The sequence below is a fragment of the Eurypyga helias genome, unplaced genomic scaffold, assembly GCF_000690775.1.
Source record: "Eurypyga helias isolate BGI_N326 unplaced genomic scaffold, ASM69077v1 scaffold2057, whole genome shotgun sequence".
Classification (NCBI taxonomy): Eukaryota; Metazoa; Chordata; class Aves; order Eurypygiformes; family Eurypygidae; genus Eurypyga; species Eurypyga helias.
The window spans coordinates 56,304-75,817 of record NW_010263548.1 but is presented as its reverse complement, the minus strand read 5'-3'; the positions used below and the strand labels follow the sequence as shown (position 1 = coordinate 75,817).

General features: G+C 46.7%; 1 protein-coding gene across 1 annotated transcript in view; it reads left to right on the top strand.

The window, feature by feature from the left end:
* Positions 1–8,240: 8,240 nt before the first annotated feature.
* Positions 8,241–19,514, top strand: part of KTN1 (kinectin 1 (kinesin receptor)) — a 54,773-nt gene continuing 43,499 nt past the window's right edge. Inside the window, exons 1-5 of the mRNA XM_010156071.1 lie at positions 8,241–8,763; positions 10,352–10,489; positions 13,393–13,557; positions 15,849–15,979; positions 18,318–18,434. Of these exons, the coding sequence (XP_010154373.1) occupies positions 8,241–8,763; positions 10,352–10,489; positions 13,393–13,557; positions 15,849–15,979; positions 18,318–18,434 (1,074 nt within the window). The remainder of the gene's footprint in view (positions 8,764–10,351; positions 10,490–13,392; positions 13,558–15,848; positions 15,980–18,317; positions 18,435–19,514) is intronic.

The following is a 19,514-nucleotide window of genomic DNA, read 5'->3' as shown; positions in this document are numbered from 1 at the left end:
TTAAGGTCCCTTCCAACCCAAATATGATTATACTGTGAATATATATTTATACAATAGACCACAACAGATGTCAAAAGGCCTTTGTTGAGGTGCAGAGTGGTTTTAAACTTGTGTAAGTGGCTTTTGTGTGTGGTAAACCTGAGCTGCTATGGACTCACATCAACTTGGCTTGTACAAACCTCTAACCTTCCAGACAGCTAATCCGAAGAACAAAACAGGCACCGCCTGAGTCCTCTCTCCCATCCAGGTGCTGGGCACAAACAGATTTCAGGTGGGGTTGTGTGTGTTTAATGCTTTTGCCTGGCTGACCCAAGAGTCCTGGCTTAAATCCGTACCTGGCTCCTGTTGCAGGAGACCCCTTGATGCCTGAAAGCTGCACGATGTGCACAACTGCTGCTCAGACTGGTAATCTAAACTCAGCTTTGGCCATTAATCTGCTAGCTTTGTCTCTTTTTTTTAGTATGTAATCCTGCATTAATATGGTCTTGGCAAAAAGTCAAATTCTAATATTGCCTGCAAAGCCAGAACTAACGAGTTAATCAGTGTTGGGTTTATCGTAACGTGTGTCTTGAGTAAACCTGCGAGAGCCATGCATGGCAACGGACCGGTGGTAACAGCAGAGGTGGTTTTTAGTCACCTCTGGGTTTGTTGGCTCTCACTTGGAGAAGTGAGACTTGACCGCTGCCCGGCTTGCAGCGGCGGCACATCTCTGCGCAGCCGTACCGACGTCTTGCCCTAACGTCAGCGGAATGGTCCGTGCCGGTGCCCTTGCAGGGCTGCTCCTGGAGCCGTTCTTGCCGTCGAACTGTGCTTTCTGAGGTAACGCACGCGACGGAAGGTGACGGGGATCTGGTGTCTGTGTGAGCTGCCGTGAGCGAGTGACCTTGGCTGCTGTCGCTGCCGGCTTGGGATGCGAGCAAAAAGCTGACAGGACAGAATCGCTGCCTGTGCTGGACCTGTAGTTTAGATTTTCACGCTCTTTAGTCCTTTGAGAAAGCACAGTGAGGGTTTTTTTCCTTTGTACTTGGAGGAGTATCGCTTCCCTGTGCACAGAAGCGAGTGGCGGCTGCGGAGCAGATGTCGGAGCTGGTCTCTGCTTGCAAGAACAAGGAAGGGGAAACACCCAAAAGACCGTGAGCTTGCTGCTCGCATGTTTAAATGCCTCTCGAATAGTTCACGGTGGTGTGGGCAGAGCATGTCTGTACACGAGTGTGGGAAGGAGGGAGCTGGGGAAGCCTCAGGGGCTCGCTGGGAACAGCGATGGGAAGATGAAGCGTGCGGAGTTCATGCCCGGAGCCCTCTCGGGCACAGTCCTCCCCAGCCCTCTCCTCCTGGGAGGGAGGAACCTTTTGATCCTTGACAAGCACTTTGGAAGAAGGTACTGTGAAGGTCAGTTGTGATCTTCTGACTTTGGAGATAATCGATGTCTGTTAGAAGATGGTGACTTTAAGGGAAAATGTGCACTTTCTGGAGTGTGGTGTGGCAAAGGACTCTTTCCTCCAGGCCTGGTGGCTGCTGGTTTGTATCCCAAATAACACCTCCTCACAAAAGCTGCAAGAAACACTGTGATCTCCTAAGACTCTGGGCCGGAGAGCCTAGCATGGGTTTCCAGCCCTTGTCCCTGGATAAATGCAAGGTAGCTCGCTCCACTTTCACTGATGCTAATTCCAACTCTGGGCTTTATCCCGCAGCCCAGGTGGTTTCAGGGTGTCAGCAGCTGCACGGTGAATCCCTGCCCTGCCTGAGCTTGTGTCAGCTTGCCCGGACGGCCGGGCTGTGGTGGAAACCTGCGGCACGCTCCCGGCAAACCCTCCCGGAGAGGTACCTGGGTGCTTGGCCAAGAGCGAGGTCATCTGCAAGGTAACGTTGGCAAGGTGGCGTAGCCGTGTCAGCGCTGCGGCGTTTTGTGGGGTGTTGGCTCTGAAGATGTATTAAAACCCCCTAAAAGCAAAGGCTTTTGTTAAAGGAAAGCTACTCCCTTCTGGAATTTCATAAATAGAGTGTCTGTGTTAACATCAAGCAACTGGGAGCAGGCAGAGCCCAACAGATGGTACAAACAGCGGCATGTTTGGAATGGGAAATATTTACCTAGAGGGTATTGGAAGCAGAGATTGTGCTGGGCAAATGGCTTAATTGTATCAGCGTAATCAAGTGAAGGCAGAGCAAAAATTACTGACAAGTCTCCTTCTCGTGCTGGTGGCAGTTTTGGGGAGTGTCGGCACTGCTGAGCTTCACTTGCACAGGTCTCCTTCCCCGGGAAGAGGAACTTCCATGCGTGAATGGCTCAGTCTGTAATTTCGAGTGTCTCCAGTTTGCTTCTCTTGCTGCACGGGGCAGGTATTTAAATGAAGGGAACTGGGAGCTTGAACTGCTGTTTGTTGTGCTTCCCCCCCCTCTCCCCTCAGTCATAGTTTTGGGAAGACTTCTGTAAACGGTGCATGGAAATACAGCTATAAAAATAGAGTTTAAGGGGGTTTAAGAATTTAAATTTTGCCGGGTCACAATTGGTAGGACTGTTCAGACCTTCAGCTTTTCCAGGCGGTGGGTGCTTTGTGCACACCTCTTGGTTGTGCAAGTTTAAGTGACTTGTAAGAGACCGTGTGTGATTTTACTGCAAGTTCCGCTTTTTTCCTTTCATAGGTGGCAGATTTATACGCAATACTTCATTTTCCCGTCTTTAAAAGAGTGTTCAGGTGTAGTCAGCTTCTCAGTGGTGGTCACTGGGCAGAGTGGTTTTTTGGGACTGGGTAACCCTCAAATAAGAAGGCAGAGGAGGACGTTGAGTGGTTGCAAGGGCTCCCTTGGTTCCCAGGGTTGATTTTCTGCTGAAGTTAGACGGGTGTTAACAAACTCGGCAGGTTTGATGGACTGAAATCCCTGACAGCTCAGCTTTCCCACTGTCTCTTGGTGTCACACCGCAGAGGCTCTGCTGTCTTTGTGTCTCCTCTTGGGGCGTGAAGAACACGTCTTTTTTTAATTGACATATAGAGCCGCTTAAAAAAAAAAAAAATAACCAAACCAACCTGATTCTCAATGCGCAGATTTTGTTCTTGCACTGTGGCAGTGCTGATCTTAAATGGAGGTTTTTCTGGCAGCCCTCTTTCCTGGAGCTTGAGCCCAGCAGTGCTGTAGGTAGTTAATGCTCGTGAACAAAGTCACAGGGAGCTGGTTGCTCCCCCTGTATGGATGAGGGTTAAGCACAGAGTGGCTGGATGAGGCTTGGAGCAACCTGGTGTAGTGGAAGATGTCCCTGGAACTAGATGGTCTGCAAGGTCCCTTCTGACCCAAACCGTTCTATGACTCTATGCTTTTTTTTTTAATTGTGGCAGCTCGGGGTTTAATTCCTTCAGTTAGTTAGTTGTCAAACCCACGTTGCTGGGCATCCTCTCCTGAAGAGCTCCGGGGGAAGATGAGCTTGGGAGCGAAGCTGTTGGCAAGAGGATCTCCTCTTTGCAGCTGGCTGATACAGAGGGTCTTGCTAACAGTGTGCAGGTTAACCATGCTGTTACCTGTTTGAGGAGTTCATTGAATACAGATACTCCTCTGAGACTTAATGCTGTGTTCCTAGTGACTGGTGGATGTGAGGGCTTTCTTTTAGTCCGCTTGCCAGCTTGAGAAAATCCCAGGGGAAATACCCCATTTAAAGGAGCTGTTGCCTTAGCTAAATCCAACTGGTATCTCTTAAACTGCTTAGTATTACCAAAAAAAAAAAAAATCACCTTGGTACCTATATTTTTCCCCATTTAATGTTAGTTTTTCCAAGAGGCACAAATCCTTGGAGCTTGCCTGCATCTTGGGACCCCAAGCATTTATAGAAGCCATGCTTCTAATTTGCTGGGGCTAAACTATGAGTGACTCATTAGCCAGATGGAGCTGTAATTTATTTCTGTCTTCAAGTAAGCTAATCCCCTGGACCTAAGCTGAATGAATATCCCGTGAAATGTGGTATCTGTGCAGGGTGAAACTTGAGATTTAAATGCAGGAGGCGAAGGGTGTGTTAACACCACCCTGGATTTTATAACTAGCAGAGGAAGTCAGGTGCAGGCAGTAAGACCACGCTGGAGTTCAGAAATAGTTATTTTCTGTGGCACAGGCCCTGTTTAGGGGAACAAAAGTGTAATTCTTTTGTTAAAGGCGGGATGGGAACAGTAACGGAGTCTGCACGCGGGCTGGGACAGATGCGGCTTGTTCCCCTTTTTCAGAATGACTAAAGGGATGTTGTGAGTTCTTGAATTTACAAACGAGACGGGAGCGTGTCTGCAAGTGGGGAGCCTGGCACGGGCGCTGGGCAGCCAGCCGCTAAGCAACGTGCCCGATAAATACCGGGTTAAATATCAAATATAGGCGAAAGGTGAGTATTTAACCAAAAACCTTGAAATTTTGAAGTAGCTGAAGTCGCTGTGGCCCGGGTTGGCAGTAGGGAAGAGCTGGGTACGTGGGATTTCTGCTGGCTGTGCCTTGCCGGGGGATTGCAGCTTTGCGTGGGGAGAGAGCTGATGCAGCCGTCCCGGAAAGGTGTCCGAGGGAGGGCTGGGAGTGGTAAAAATCCACTTGCAACACTTCTGGCAGGGAGAAGTAATGTTTTAGTGAGGGTATCTTGTGTTTCCATAGCTAACAGGAATGGGAGGAATGGTAAAACTAAGTCCTGAGGGACGTTTAAGATGGTGTGTGAAGTTGTGTTAAGGTAGCATTTGCTTTTTTCTGATTTAGTAAAAGGAGCTTCTGTGTCCTGGTTCTTTGCATGGTTTAGGATTTTTATCCCTACAGATTGCTTCTGTTTTTTCATGGAGGGCTTTCCAGTGGAATACAGAAGTATAAAAGGGAAAGGAGAAACTTTCCTAGTAACTGTAGATTGTCAGAGGACAACTGAAAGCTCTGTGAGCCAAAACACACTTTATTTACCCCATGGTGGGGATGCCATCATCAAGACGTGTCTTGGCAAGGGGTGGAAGGTGAAGGATGTCGTCTTGTCCTCCCGTGTACAAGCCAGCAGCAGTGGTACCCTTCCAGGAGTGCTTTTTAAATGCCCTTGCATGTGCTGGGCTGAGATGGGAAATTACTGTATTACCGTCAGAGCAGAGCTCTTCCTGGCTCTGCGTAATCAGCTCTAGCTACATCCTGAGGCTTTTACTTGTTTTTACTTTTTTTTTTGAACCCTGCTTCCATGTGAAAGGCTGGATTTGTGCCTGAAATTCCCTGCTGGACTGTGGAGATCTAATCTGCGTGTCTCTGCTCAGTGTTTGGGGTGGAAGCCGTCATTTGGCTCACGCTCCGCTTCGCCCCGACGAGTGAGGGGAGGACGGGAGCAGTACTTGAGGCTCTCAAACTCAGCGCTGCGCTCCGCATCCAGCGTAGGGTGCACAGGATCCCGTTGCACAAGTGGGAAGAAGTACAGGGAGAGGAGAGCAGGGCGGTGGATGGAGGCTCTGAGATCAGACCTCGTCTAGTCCAGTGCATATTCCCAACTTGGACTAGCTATTAATTATTTATTTATGGTTCCTCTGGAAGCAGCTGAAGGTTTTAAACACGTCTAGCCTCTCTGGTCTCAAAGCAACAATCCCTTTCGGCTTACCCTTGGCCTGCCTTGATGACCATCATGCCTCCTGACACTTGACATCTCGAACCTTCACAACCTGGGTTTTGCTGAGCATGAGGTTTGACCTGAGCATATGGTGTCGGGCGCTGGGAATTGTGTAGGGATGCCTGTGGGGTGTGATCCTCCCAGCCTGGCTGAAGCAATTGGATGAGCTTACGGCCAGCTGCGTGCGTGTGTATCGGCGAGGCAGAGGTGGGCTCCTCTGGGCTCGGTGGGTAGGTATTGTAATTGTTGCAGTAATGTATTGTAATGATCAACTTAATTACACTTGTGAAAAATCTGCTTAATTACATATTTACTTTGGGGATTAGCTTCTCCCGTAAGCATTCAATATTGACTTTGGCTGAGACAAATTTTCAAGATCTGCTTACTTCAAGAGATGATTAATATTAGATCACTTAGTGCAGGAAGCTGGTTTTATCAAGGAGCTGTAGCTAATCATTTTGAAAGCGACAGCTTCGTTTCAAACATCTGTGCTTTTTCTCCCCAAAAGACAAGCTTTTTCTCCCATCCTTCTCAACCCTTCTGAAACTTTGTGCTGGGTGCAATTCTAGACCCAAGTGTTTTTGAGCTGTGCGCCTGCAGAAAATAAATGCAGGCAGGGAGGAGACTTAAGAAAACTGGTGAATAATCAGTGTATTGGAATGTAAGTCTTTTATTTGGTAGAGTTCCCACCCCCATGCACTGTACAAATACACTAGAACAGTAACTCTTCTCTGTCCAGAAACTATTCTATTCCAGAAACTATGCCTGTAATGATAGGACAAGGGGTAATGGGTACAAATTGAAAACAGGGAGGTTTAGATTAGATATCAGGAAGAAATTCTTCACAGAGAGGGTGGGGAGGCACTGGAACAGGTTGCCCAGAGAAGCTGTGGATGCCCCATCCCTGGATGTCTTCAAGGCCAGGCTGGATGAGGCTTTGAGCAACCTGGTCTAGTGGAAGGTGTCCCTGCCCATGGCAGGGGGGTTGGAACTAGATGATCTTTAAGGTCCCTTCCAACCCAAACCATTCTATGATTCTATTCCATATATAGCAATGCTTCTTGAGCTAGAGCCGGGCTCCAAACCCAGCTCTCGCCTCTATGGCAGGGTGGCAAGCCAGTTCATGACAGCAGCTTCCAACACAGCCAGGAGTTGAGGTGAAACAACCTGAAATGTAGTACTGTCAGGTATTTGAAGAGTAACCCTCTGTCTGCCCAGAAGCAAGGAGATCCTGTTCTCTCCCCGCACCGGGCGACTTCCCCATGTACCTGCTGAAGGCGCAGGGAATCAAGTCCATCTCTTTTGTGGTTCTAAGCAGCAGAAATACTTTTTGGGGTCATCTCACGTATGTCTAAGCCTGTGTGCTCTCACACCCAGCTTGGTTGGGGAGTAGCGGGAGGGCAAGCTGGTGTGCAACCTGTGCCCGGAGTCACTAATGGCACAGGCTACCCAAGTGTTCTGGGGACGCTGCGGTTGGGCAGTGGCTGCGGAGAAGGTGACAGACGATGGGAGACACAACCTGGGCCTGGTCCCTTTCATTGCCAAGAGAGTGGGTCTCCCAAGGGACAGTTGAGTTGCCTTTTCTTGCGCAGAGGAAAATGTTGCTGAAGCACATGCCTTCCATGGTGGTTTTTAACCCAGGTTGGTGAATTGGGAGTTGCAGTTGCTTAATTTTAGTTTTGAGTGTGTGTTTTTTTCTGTGGTGGTTGCTTATTTTCCCCCCATGGAACAATAGTCTGGAGAGGTTTTGGATTTTTCCTGCAAAAATCCATGTGTGTTCATATTGATCAGTTGTAAAATGGGAAAATCTGGCTTGTCTTGGCCCCAAAGTTAAGTTTTTATCGTCATTCTGACTTTTTTTTAACTCTCTGGTCCTGCTATTTTTAAAAAAAAATGCCTGAGGCATAACTGGTGTCTTCAGCAAATGAACCCGGAGTCATCTGGTCTGTTAGTGCCCTGGAAGTTGTACACTGTGACAGACACAAAAATAACAGATCTCCCCATTTTCCTCTAAATGTGTGGAGTTTTCCTGAGTTTAAGGCTGTGGTTTAGACTTCAAAAAGCAGTTTTGAAAATACCTGATTCTTTATAGCTGATTAAAATTCAGGGCTCTCTCCCTTCTTCCTTGCATTCAGATTCTGAAGCTGTCATAAATCTGGGAACAAAAGGAAGTTGAAATTTAACTCCCACTTGCCAAGATAAAAATCTTAATTCATTATGTTTGATTTATGGGGGGGAGGAAGTGTTGCTCTGCAGGTACTGGTCCCTATTTCACAGCCTCTGAAAGTGCTGTCTCAGGTGTTTCTGAAATCAAAAGCTTCAAAGTTATGAAATTCACTTGGGAAGGGAGGATGAGGAAGGTAAGAGTAAGGAAAGAGGGGAGCTCTCTTCCAGGATCAGCAGTCTTGCAAGCTGTGGTTCCTTCCTGTCCTGGTTAACAACTTTGAAGCAAATAGTAAATGACTCCAGGAGTTGTTCCATGATTGGTACAGCTTGGTAGTTGTATTAAAAGCTGTTTTAAGGCTTCTGGAAATCAATGACAAAGCTTCTTTTATTATGATTGGTGGGGGAGTTAACATGGAGGAAAACCTGTTCGGAACCTGATTATTTTTTTCTCTTTCCCCCTAGGTTTTTTTAAATACAGCTAAGAAAAAGCACAATGGAGTTTTACGAGTCTACCTACTTTATCATCCTCATTCCTTCCGTGGTTATTACAGTCATCTTCCTCTTCTTTTGGCTTTTCATGAAAGAAACTTTATATGATGAAGTCCTTGCAAAACAGAAAAGGGACCTCAAGTTTCCACCTACCAAGACTGATAAAAAGAAAACAGAGAAGAAGAAGAACAAGAAGAAAGAAGCTCAGAACGGGAACATCCATGAGTCTGACTCTGAAAGTACACCTCGGGACTTTAAGCTCTCCGATGCCCTGAATACGGATGAAGAACACGTCGCTCGTGTTCCCTTGAGCGTGACCGAAGCATCTACCGGTGTTAGGGAACGGAAGAAGAAGGAGAAGAAGCATAAGGCTGTTCAAGATGATCATGCAGCTAAGGAGTCAGAAGGATCCAAGTCTTCAGGCAAGAAAGTAGAACCAGTCCCTGTTACAAAACAGCCCACTCCACCATCTGAATCAGCAGCATCTAAGAAGAAGCCTGGGCAGAAGAAGCAGAAAAATGGAATGGGTATCTGATGTTGCATATGCTTCTTGCACAGAACGCCAAAACCGTGTTCTGCTTTTTGCAAGGCCACAGAGTGTCTCTCTCTCAACTCTTCTGCCTGATCTCTACAGGGCAAAGCTCACTTCTGACCTTTTCCTTTTAACGAGCTATTGCATTTTTCTCCCTGTTTTCACCTGTCAGCAATGCTCTGGTTTTCCTCCTCCCATCTTGCTTTTTCTACTAAAGATTGCTGAGTGAAAGAGAGGAGCTCATATCTCTGCTTTGCTCTATGGTTTGACTACTTTGCTCTCAAGCTGTTAAAATTTTGATTACCTGAAATAAGTCATTAGATGTCTGCTCTGTGCTTTCTGATGTCAACCTGTGAAAAAGCAGAGGCCTAGGAGGGGTTGCCCTCCTAAGGAAGGGCATCTAGGGAAACTTCATCGCAGACTGTGCGAAAAAAATCACTGTTTAAGTGTAGGCTTAATGTACAAAGAGGTGTTTGGTGTCTGATTCATGGAAAGAAGCACTTAGAGCTGCTTCCCACCTGCTACACCTCCGTAACTGAACGGAACTGATGCTAAAAGGAAACTGGTCCAGCCATTGAAACTGAAACAGCCTAGAACAGACAAACTGTAGTCGGAATTGCCTGTGACTGTCTCCTTGCAGAACCTGACATGTCTCAGTGTGGTTTGTCTGACTGAATTAAGGCTTTAAAAAAGAATAGGAATACCCAAATTCAGAAAGAAGTGGAAACAAGTATTTGTAGATCACCCTTTGGAGATGCAGGCATAACACGTTTGCTGCAGGGAGTGAGGAAGAACAACAACATTGCTGCTTAATGTGGTTGATTTTTCTCCCTTTTTTTCAAAAGAAAAAAAAAAGACACACCCACTGCCAAAAAAAATCGTATCAAATCTTGTTTGTGGGTGTTTGTCCCAAATCTCTGTGGCATGGTTAAAATGTGGTCTGCAAGCACTGTTCTGAGGGCAGCCACAACTGACTCTTATCCTTGATTGCAGGAGCTAACACCATATCCCTGTGGTGTGTGTGTCAGCTCTGACAAGAATATTACATAGCACAGGCTGTCCAAAGAGAGAAAGTCTCACTAGAAGCAACTTCTCAAAGAACCGTTCGTTCCCTAATGCGAAACACTGATTTTCTGCTTCTCACAGTCCCAGTAGCTATTGGGGTGTGTGGTTAAGTGCCTACATGGGTTCATGGGCTGGGGAGGGGGAATACTACTTGCAGATAAAACTGATGTGGGTAATTGGTGCTGTCTGCTCTGTCGCAGTAGAACTTGGATTCAGTTTATTAAAACTGTTGCTTGCGTTGCTGTGTGTTCTGCTTGAAGACAAGATTCCTGTCTGTCAAAACACTAGGTGCTGTGGCTCTTGACTCTGCTAAACCTTTACCTTGCTTTGGGATCTCCTCTGATATGAGAAGCGTGTGTGTTTGAGTGCGCGTGTGTGTGTATATACATATAAATAACTCTGTTCTGATTTAAAATACATGAGTTTCTTTTTTCTGGGAGCGGACTTTACTTTTAAATCAGTAATAAACAATGATGAGAACATACAGAAGAATGTATTGTCTTAATTGTCTGTTACAGATGACCAAGATACTAAGACGGATTCTGTTGTATCTCCTGCCAAAAAGCAAGACCCAGTGCTGCTCCACCAGGAGATAAAGCAAGAAAATGCATCTGGAAAAAAGAAAGTCTCTGCAAAGAAGCAGAAAGTTGATAATGGTGAGAATACAGGCTGTGACTCAGTTCAGATAAACCAGACTGTTAAGCCTTTTTGCCATCCATACTTTAGTTTCTCTTCCTTTTGGAAGAATAACTTTTAATTTGCAAAAGCAGGAATTCCAGGTAGGAAAGATTGTTCAGCCTGCAATACTGTTTAATTTTATGAGCATCTAGTACCAGTGAACTGGTGGGAGGGTGCTGTGAACCTTTCTGAGCTCTCTTGCATCCAAACATCCATGCTTGAATTTAGGAGTAATGTGTTGACTTATCATAGAATCATAGAATCACTAGGTTGGAAAAGACCTTAGAGATCATCCAGTCCAACCGTATCTGTCCGCCACTAAACCATATCTCTCAGCACCTCATCCACCCGTCTCTTAAACACATCCAGGGATGGTGACTCCACCAGCTCGCTGGGCAGCCTGTTCCAGTGTGTGATAACCCTTTCGGTGAAGAACTTCTTCCTTACATCCAATCTAAACCTCCCCTGGCGCAGCTTGAGTCCATGCCCCCTCGTCCGATCATCTGTCATTAGGGAGAAGAGACCAACACCCACTTCTCCACAACCTCCTTTCAGGGCGTTGTAGGCAGTGATCAGGTCTCCTCTCAGCCTCCTCTTCTCAAGGCTGAACAAGCCCAGTTCCCTCAGTCGCTCCTCATCAGACATATTCTCCAGACCCCTCACCAGTTTTGTGGCCCTTCTCTGGACACGCTCCAGGACCTCAATGTCTTTCTTGTAGTGAGGGGCCCAAAACTGAACCCAGTACTCGAGGTGCGGCCTCACCAGTGCCGAGTACAGGGGGAGAATCACATCCCTTATGCTCTAAGCTGAGCAGGTTCAGAGTTGCTCTGAGGAAGACATGGCTGTAACTGCTGCAGTCATCTACCCCAAACAAGACCGGGTTTTTTTTTTCAGTTGCTTTGACCACATTCCTCTCTTACTGTCCTTTTGTTCAGCTAGCTGTTGCTCCAGCATAAACTGTTCATCTTTGCTGTCAAGGCCTTCACTGTTCGTCATTGCTCGTTCTCTGCCAAGATGCTGTTTCTTGTCTCCTCTTGGCTCAGTGTGCCTGTTTGTTTATTTTTTTTACAATGAGTGCCGTTGTGCCTGTGGCTTTTGGCAAGAGCATGACCATGAAGTTCTGTGAGGCCACCTTGTTAGCCTCTCCAGACTCTTCTTTACTGGGACAGCTATGGAGAAGGTGACAGCTGGTGGGTTGCTCCTGGGGTAGACACTTGGTCACAGTTTTGTTTATACTCTGGTCAGGTCATCAGGGTCCAGATGAGCTGTGGGCCCTGGTCAGAGCAGTTTGGGGTTCCTGTATGTTACAACAACCGAAAAACTTTTAAATTATTCCTGGAACATCCTGCTGATGGGGAACTTAGGATGTGATTGCCTTTGGATGTTATTGTGCTTTTCCTGATTGCCCTTTTTTTGAGGGGCCACTTTGTGAACCCCAAACTTGCCTGTATGTGACAAATAAGTGTCTGTACCAGCTAGACTGTCAGTGCTACGTGAGAATAGGTCATGCATCATTTGAATGCCAGCTGTTTTCTTTTAAAGCCACCTCTCCAAAATGACAGAGCAAAAACCGGCTGCGGTGGGCATCTGGATTAGCTAAGACAGTGCCAGGGGAATTTCAGATGCTACTGACACTGCAAAATGTCTCATTGATGTTACATAAATTTTGAGAGGAAGGGGAAGTTAATAAGGAGAAGGGAAAAGGTGAGGATAGTAACTAGAATAGGTGGTGGATATTTCTGCTAGAGGGGAGCCCTCCTCATTTCTGAGCTTGCAGTGTACCTGCAGGTGTTTCCTGGCTGCTGAAGTGGAAGGACTCTAGCAGGTGACACAAGGTCCATCTGGCCTATTCTGCTCCTTAACAGTTGCCAGAATACAAAAGCACATTACAACTGGCTCTCTTGCAGCTAGGAATGCATATTTGTCTTCCACTGGTGCCTGAAAGCTTGCATCCCACCCAATTCCATCTTTCCCTGGTCTGCTGCATGGCATCTGTTGTCCAACAGCCCTTCAGTCTGGGCTGGCTGGGTCAGTGAGCTTTCCTGCACTGGCGTGGCTCTGTGCACAAGGTCTTGCATACTCCAGACAGTGTGGACCAGGAGCTGGGCAAACAGCAAATCCAGCTGAGTTGCTGGCTGTCTGTTGTCCCTGGTCTGTCACTCCTCCCTTCCCCTCTTCTGACTCAGCAGCGCAGGCTGAAAAGCTCCTTGGGCAGAGGCTGATCCTCACCACGTTTACACAGTGCTGTGTGAATGGAGACCTGAGGTCGGGCAGTAACTCCAGGCACCTCTCTGGGTGTTAATGATGCCCAAAGCCTGCTCTGGCAGATGAGATCTTCATTAAGGGCAGTTGAGGCTGCATGTGAAATAAGCTTGACTGCCGTCCCTACTGCACGTTCTGCCTGAATGGCTTAGCTCACAGGTGATGTCATGTGGGTGAAAATCCTGGCAGTAAGGTCCCAGCCTTTATACCAGAGTAAGGATGAAAGACGTGGCTGTACTCGTGCTTCAGGGGTGCTGAGTGATCTCACATGCAGCCATAAACCGGGCTCGCTGGTGTGATGTGCAACTTCCTCATTAAAGTGAAATGAAAGTCAATGTGAAGGTGGTTCATCTGCTGCTTGTTACAATGCTAAAAGGCAGCTATGGAAATAGAAGTTTAATTGAAGCTATGAAATTATGGTGCATTAGAGACCTTCATTTAATGAATTTACCTGAAGAGCTTTAATGAGTTTAGCTGTGAAGGAAATACAAATAGAGAGTATAACTAACTGTTGAGACTAGAGATGCTTTAATTCAACTGTTTGTTATGCAACTTCTCTGAAAATGTTGATGTTAATTATTACAAAGCTTTAACTCATCCTGTGGGCTTTTGGTTGCAGTTTTGGTGGATGAACCTCTTATTCAAGCAACTACTTACATTCCTTTGATGGATAATTCTGACACTGGCACTTTGGAAAAGCGAGAAGTTGAAGTAGCAAAGCAAAATGTGAATGAGGGTATTCAGAAGAGCAGCAGCAAGAAACTGAAGAATGAAACTGATAAAGGTAGGAAACTGATAATTCAGTCTCTCTGGCATAGCCTGCTGGCACACCTGAACGGGGAAAACATGCTGTGTATGTGAGGAGAGTGATCCTCTCGTTTGCTAGGAAGAAGTGATTTGAGGAAAACATTCGTGGCTGAAATTTTTTCTTGTCTGTGCTTGTTTCTCCGTGGTCTTTGGCACTGTTGAAAGGTCTTTGCTCTGTCTGAATCCTTTTGGCGCTGGCTGTGGGCTTTTGTGTCCTTGCAGTGAGCGAACGGGCGGGCACAGACCACACACAAGCACGTGAGGTAGTTTTACAGTAGGTAGTTCAGGCATCGTGCGCAGCGATGGGCTCTAAAGCAAGAGCTGTCAGCACGGGCTGTTGGGTCGGCTGGAGACGGGGAGGGTGTGCAGCCCGTGTGCTCCAGAGCTGTTCCTGGAGCTAGCTGGGGCTCACCAGGCAGCGTGTATCTCCAGGTGCAACACTGAGTTACCTGAAGCCAATTGCCTGTGGACACAGTCTGGCAGTTTCCAGGAAGGCTTTGAATATTCCTTTCAGTGCAGTTGGAGTTGTTGGGCCAGGGGAGCCTCCTTCGTACTCTCCTATGGAGGCTTGGGGTGATTCATGAGCGTTGGGTCTCTCCTTGAAACTTGAGGCTGCTGACGTGCTCCAAGCATGCCAAACTTACAGGGCCATGAGGAGAGACCCTCCTATTTGGGGGCAGCCAGAGAGGAGAGGCCAAGTGGCTGAGCAGTGATTCCCTGCTTGGTTTGTAGAGAAGGCTGGTGCTCCAACACTGTCTGCCTGGTCACTCTTTTTACACTTGTCATCTAAAATGCTCACTTGAAGGCTTCCTAGCCACTCCTTGGGGTAGCTAAATTGCATTCCCACTTGCCCAAGGCTTCTCTTGTGCTTCTGGCTCGATGGCTGCATCTTCCTGCCCTGCAGCACCGAAGCCTCTCCTGTGCACCCGTCCCTTCTCATTTCCTTTGCAAGCTGTAACCTTCAATGTGAGCTCCTAATTCCCCTGTGTCAGCTGGGATTTGCCCTCCCGATATAGAAATCTTCCCCTATTCTAATGGTAAGCTTCTTGGATGCAAGGGCAAGGTCTCCCTGCCTTCAGGGAGCACAGGGCTCAGGCTGGGCCAGGCCAAGCTGCTCAAGACTCCCAGCTAACCGGACTGTGGTCTCAGGATTTTGGCATATCCCTGGTAGCAGCATCAGTGGTGATGCCAGTGCAGCAAATGATGTGATCTGAAGTCTGTGGCCAAGACTAAGTTGGATTTAGGAGTAGAATTTCTCAGTGCTCCCCACCTCCCTGCGTTCTGTTATTTAGTGATGTGTTTTTACGCGTGATAATTTCTCTTGGGGGCCTAGCATCACCGCTTTTTTGTTCTTCATTTACTTTTTAAGCTCTGGAGAGGTTTGGGTTTGCGTAGCTTGGTTTCAGTGGGATGTTTAGCGCCTGTGGTGAGAAACCTGGACCCCTTTCCATGATGACTGGGACGCTTTCTGAACCAGTCATCAGTTGGAAGCTCTTCCTTTATTTCTTTCCTCCAATTCCTTCACATACTTTTGTGCACTGGTGAATATTTGTCAGAGATCCTGGATGCCTTGGTCTTGTGCTTCCATTTACTGAACTTAGGGGGCCACCTAATGACCTGTGTACATGCAGCCTGGTTTTATGTGAAGAGTGGTTTGTGTTCCTGTTAGAGCATAGTTCAGCTGCATTGTGTTCCCTTGTTTGTGTCTCTTTAAACACTTAGCCAAGAGGCATCCTACAGATTTATCTTCCTATCGCTCTATTCCTGCAGCAGTTCATATCCAAACTTAGACTGAGGGAATGTTGTTTTGGTTTTGGTTTTCATATATTGTAATCAGGAACGGGTCAGTTTTTAAATTCATTACCTTGTCGTTTGCATATTGTTTCTAGAGCCAGTCTGTCCTTTAAGTTGAGAGCTCAGTTTGAATTACTGTCATAATACACTGGAAAGGACTCTTCAAGTTTTCACACTTATGCTATTTTTTCCTCAAAAATCTTGTGTTATGCTTTGACTTCTTGCTAGCAATGCTATAAATGTTACCAAATGTACAAACAAAGCAGAGGCTTTTTTTTTTTCCCAAAACTGTCATCTGACAGATTGTTACCGGATTTAAATTGGAGAATTGTTTTTGCTGAATGTTCGTGACCTCTTCATGGCATTTCAGATTGAAATTAAATCTAATGCATAATGGTACTCCATCATACGCTGTTTCGAGGCAAAATAAATAATTCTGTCCAAAATAAATATATCCTCCCTTCTGTGTTGCAGAGAATGCTGAAGTCAAATTTAAAGACTTCGTAATGGCCGTGAAGAACATGATCTTCACTGAAGATGAGGCTCGTTGCATAGTGGAGGTGTTAAAGGAAAAATCCAGCGCTATTCACGATGTCTTGCAAAAGGTGAATGACCATGGGTGGTGGGGAGAGAAGGCTGTTAAATGAGCAGTCATTGCAGGAGATGCTCTCAAACTAGCTATATCCCTGTTCTGTTGTGATTTCTACATTCTGTTTCTGGAAGACTCTTTCCAGCTGGTCTGTGCCTGCTTTGCATGCAGGAAGCAGTTGTCAGATGTCTGTGTGCTGCCATCTGTTATCCCATGGGCTGGCTAGATAGGCTGATGGCTTTTGACCGCTCGTAAAGAGCAGACAAGGCCGTGGAGAATAAGGTACATAATGTAGGAGCGCTGCTGCAGCTGACGTGCTGTGTTGGCATGGGGGAAGGATGTCTGGTGGCGTTCAGGAGTCATCTTTCACAAATGTGGAAATAGGATAAACCACAGTAGAAATTAAGAAAAAGCTGCTGTGGCTCTGCGCTCAACCAGCTAACACTGTGTTTTGCAAGACTCTTCATCTTCTAAGTCTGCTGACCTTGATATCTTTCACAGGATCATAGGGTGATCCAGGTTTGGAAGGGACCCCCAGGAGTTTGTATTCCAACCTCCGACTCAGAGCAGGGTCAGCCCAGGCTGCTGAGGCCTTTATCCAGTCTGGCTTGAGACCTTCAGGGACCAGCCCCTCTGGGCAGCCTGTGCCAGTGCTTGGCAGTGCTTGAATTTTCAATGTTCGTATGGAGATAGGAGAGAGTAGTGACCACCAGTATCTTCCAAACAGTTACTCCGCCTTCCCAAGACTCATCATGATACGGGTTTAAATTGAAAGCGGGGAGGTTTAGATTGGATATCAGGAAGAAGCTCTTCACAGAGAGGGTGGTGAAGCACTGGAACAGGTTGCCCAGAGAAGCTGTGGATGCCCCATCCCTGGGAGTGTCCAAGGCCAGGCTGGATGAGGCTTGGAGCAACCTGGTCTAGTGGAAGGTGGCCCTGCCCATGGCAGGGGGGTTGGAACTAGATGATCTTTAAGGTCCCTTCCAACCCAAACCATTCTATGATTCTATGATTGTCACATTCTGTGCTTGTAACATTCTGCTTGTCGGGCTTGGAGCCTGCAATTCTGTGTTCTTCTGCAGATGGGGTGCCAGAGCAGAAATGCTGAACTTGGATGTGTGTCTGTTCAGTTCATGAAGTATTGTAGTGCATCACGTAATTTGGGTTGGAAGGGACTTTGGGCAGTCATGCAGTCCAACTGCCTGCTCAAAACAGGGTCAGCACTGAATTCGGAGTAAGCTGCTCAAGGATTTGTCCAACTGGGCCTTGAAAACTTGCAAGGCCAGAGACTTTGCATTATTTCTGGGCCCCTTTTTCAGTGCATGACGACTGAAAACCTAATAGTGGTACACTTGCAGTGATATTACCTGTTTTATTTGCAACAGCAGCCAGCTTGGTGTATTCTTATTTTTTTTTTTTCCCCCTTTTAAATGAAGGTTTGGTGGTAAAGCTAAACCTCTAGGATGAAAATGAGTGTTTGGGTTTGTACACAATCAAAACATGTAGGTTTCTGTAGATAGAAATTTAGTGTTTTCCTATCTGGAACTCATGCAAGACATAACCCATGTGTGTTGTACTGCATATTTACACAATACTACTGAAGAACATCCGAACAAATTGAGTGTTTATGGGACTGATACTTCCTTGTTTCCTCAGTTATCAGACTTCGTTGAGTGAAGTCTGAGAGCAAACATAGAGAAGACTTGCCCCTTACCACTGTTACTTCAGTTTAGGACCCTTATACAAGTGGCAGGACCGTGGGGATCATTCCTCCAGTTCTGTTCCCTGTAGCGTCTCTGAAACTGTGTGTCGGTGTGCCAGCTTTTTTTTGAATGTAGTGATGTCAGCTGGAGGCTCTTCCGTGAAGCGGAAGGAGACCAGATCAGCGTTGCCTTTTCCCTTTGTAGTGAGGTTTTGCAAGAGATTAAGTTTGGATTAAAGCTGTTCTGAGTGTGGGTTGGACCAGGTGATCTTGGAAGTCCCTTCCAACCTCAATTTTTGAATGATTCAGCATCTTTGCATCTCTTTCCTTTATTTCTCCTAATGGCTGGTCTTTGCTTTCCCCAGTGCCACCACAGCAGCTCTCTTCCAACACAGAAGCACCTTAAGAGCCCATTTATTCTCTTAATTGGTTTCAGTGCGTTTGGAAATGCATTTCCTTGTCTAGTGAAATCGGTGCTGCAGGATCCATTAGCAGTGGAATTGGGTCCTGGTGGGGCCGTGTACGCCACGCAGACAGACTATTTGGGGGCAGTAGCGGGTGTTTCTTCCTCTGGAGTTGGCTCAGCTGCCTGCTGGTGTGCTGTGCAGGTACTTGTGGCATGTATGATCGTTTTTGTGTACTCTTGCTGCAGGCTAGCAAGGCTGAGTCGGCTGCTGCGGTGCATCAGCTGCAAGACAAAGAGAAAATGCTCGCTGCGATGAAGGAGGAGGCAGCCGTTGCGAAGGAGCAGTGCAAGCAGCTCTCCCAGGTAAATATGAAGAGGTTCATGTGCTTTTGGGAGCTTTTGGGTGAGGAGCAGGGGCTCATAAGACTACCAGCCAGCAAATGCTGGTTTACTGACTTCAGTGTAAATTGAAAGGGGGAATTTTTTTTATATTGGGAAAGCTTTCCAAGACACTATGCTTGGTTTTATGGTGCTATTAATGCATTTATGCAGAGTTATTTTCCAGTAGTTTTTCCAGAGAATTCATTTACTGCAAATTTTCAGCTGAGACTATTTTTCATTTCAAAAGGTTACTGTAAAACACTTCCTCCATGAGTATAATATGGTTTTATGGATGCAAATCTTAAACACCTTTTCTGCATAGCAGTTTTAATTTGGTACATATTCTAGTATTCATATGCTTTTGTGCTTCTAGGCAGAACAGTCAGTTTTCAAGAAGGAAGCCTCAGGAAGTGTAGACTGCCTACTTAGACCCTTGAGTTGCTGCTCTGGTTGCTTTAGATTTAGAGGGATGCTGATGCACCACTGCCAAGACTAGTTTTGTGAACTTTTATTAAGGATTCAGAGGAAAGGAGTTAGGTAGAACAAATAATCAGGCTGAAATGGAGTGAATTGAAGACTTCTAGGCTGGGATTCTTATCTTTTGCCTAGTTTGGAAGCACATGGGTATTAGGCTCGGGGAGGCTGTGTTGGGGAACAGAAGCTGGGCACAGAAAGCTGGGTAGTGGAAGATGGGAGCAGTGTGGTCAGAGGATATGGGAATCGGGAGCCTTGGCAGATGAGCAGGGAAGAAGGGAGTAGGTGTTGTGTAACCTCCTGGCAGGGTGCAGGTAGGTGAATATTTTCAGGTGGGACCAAGTGGTTTGTGATAGTCTAAATGTAACTGTAGGGAGAAAGGACTTGTGATGTGCGTAGGGGGTGGAAAAGAAACTGGCTCAGGGCTGCAGAATGAGATGTATCTGCTGCTGGAGAAGCAGAGGGAATGTATGAAGGAGCCTGGATGTGGGGGAAACTGATGTGGTTGGGAAAAAACATCTGCCAAGTGGTGCTTGTGAAGGCAGGGCAGGAGCTGCAGGGAAGTAGGGGCTATTTGGGGCTTTTGCC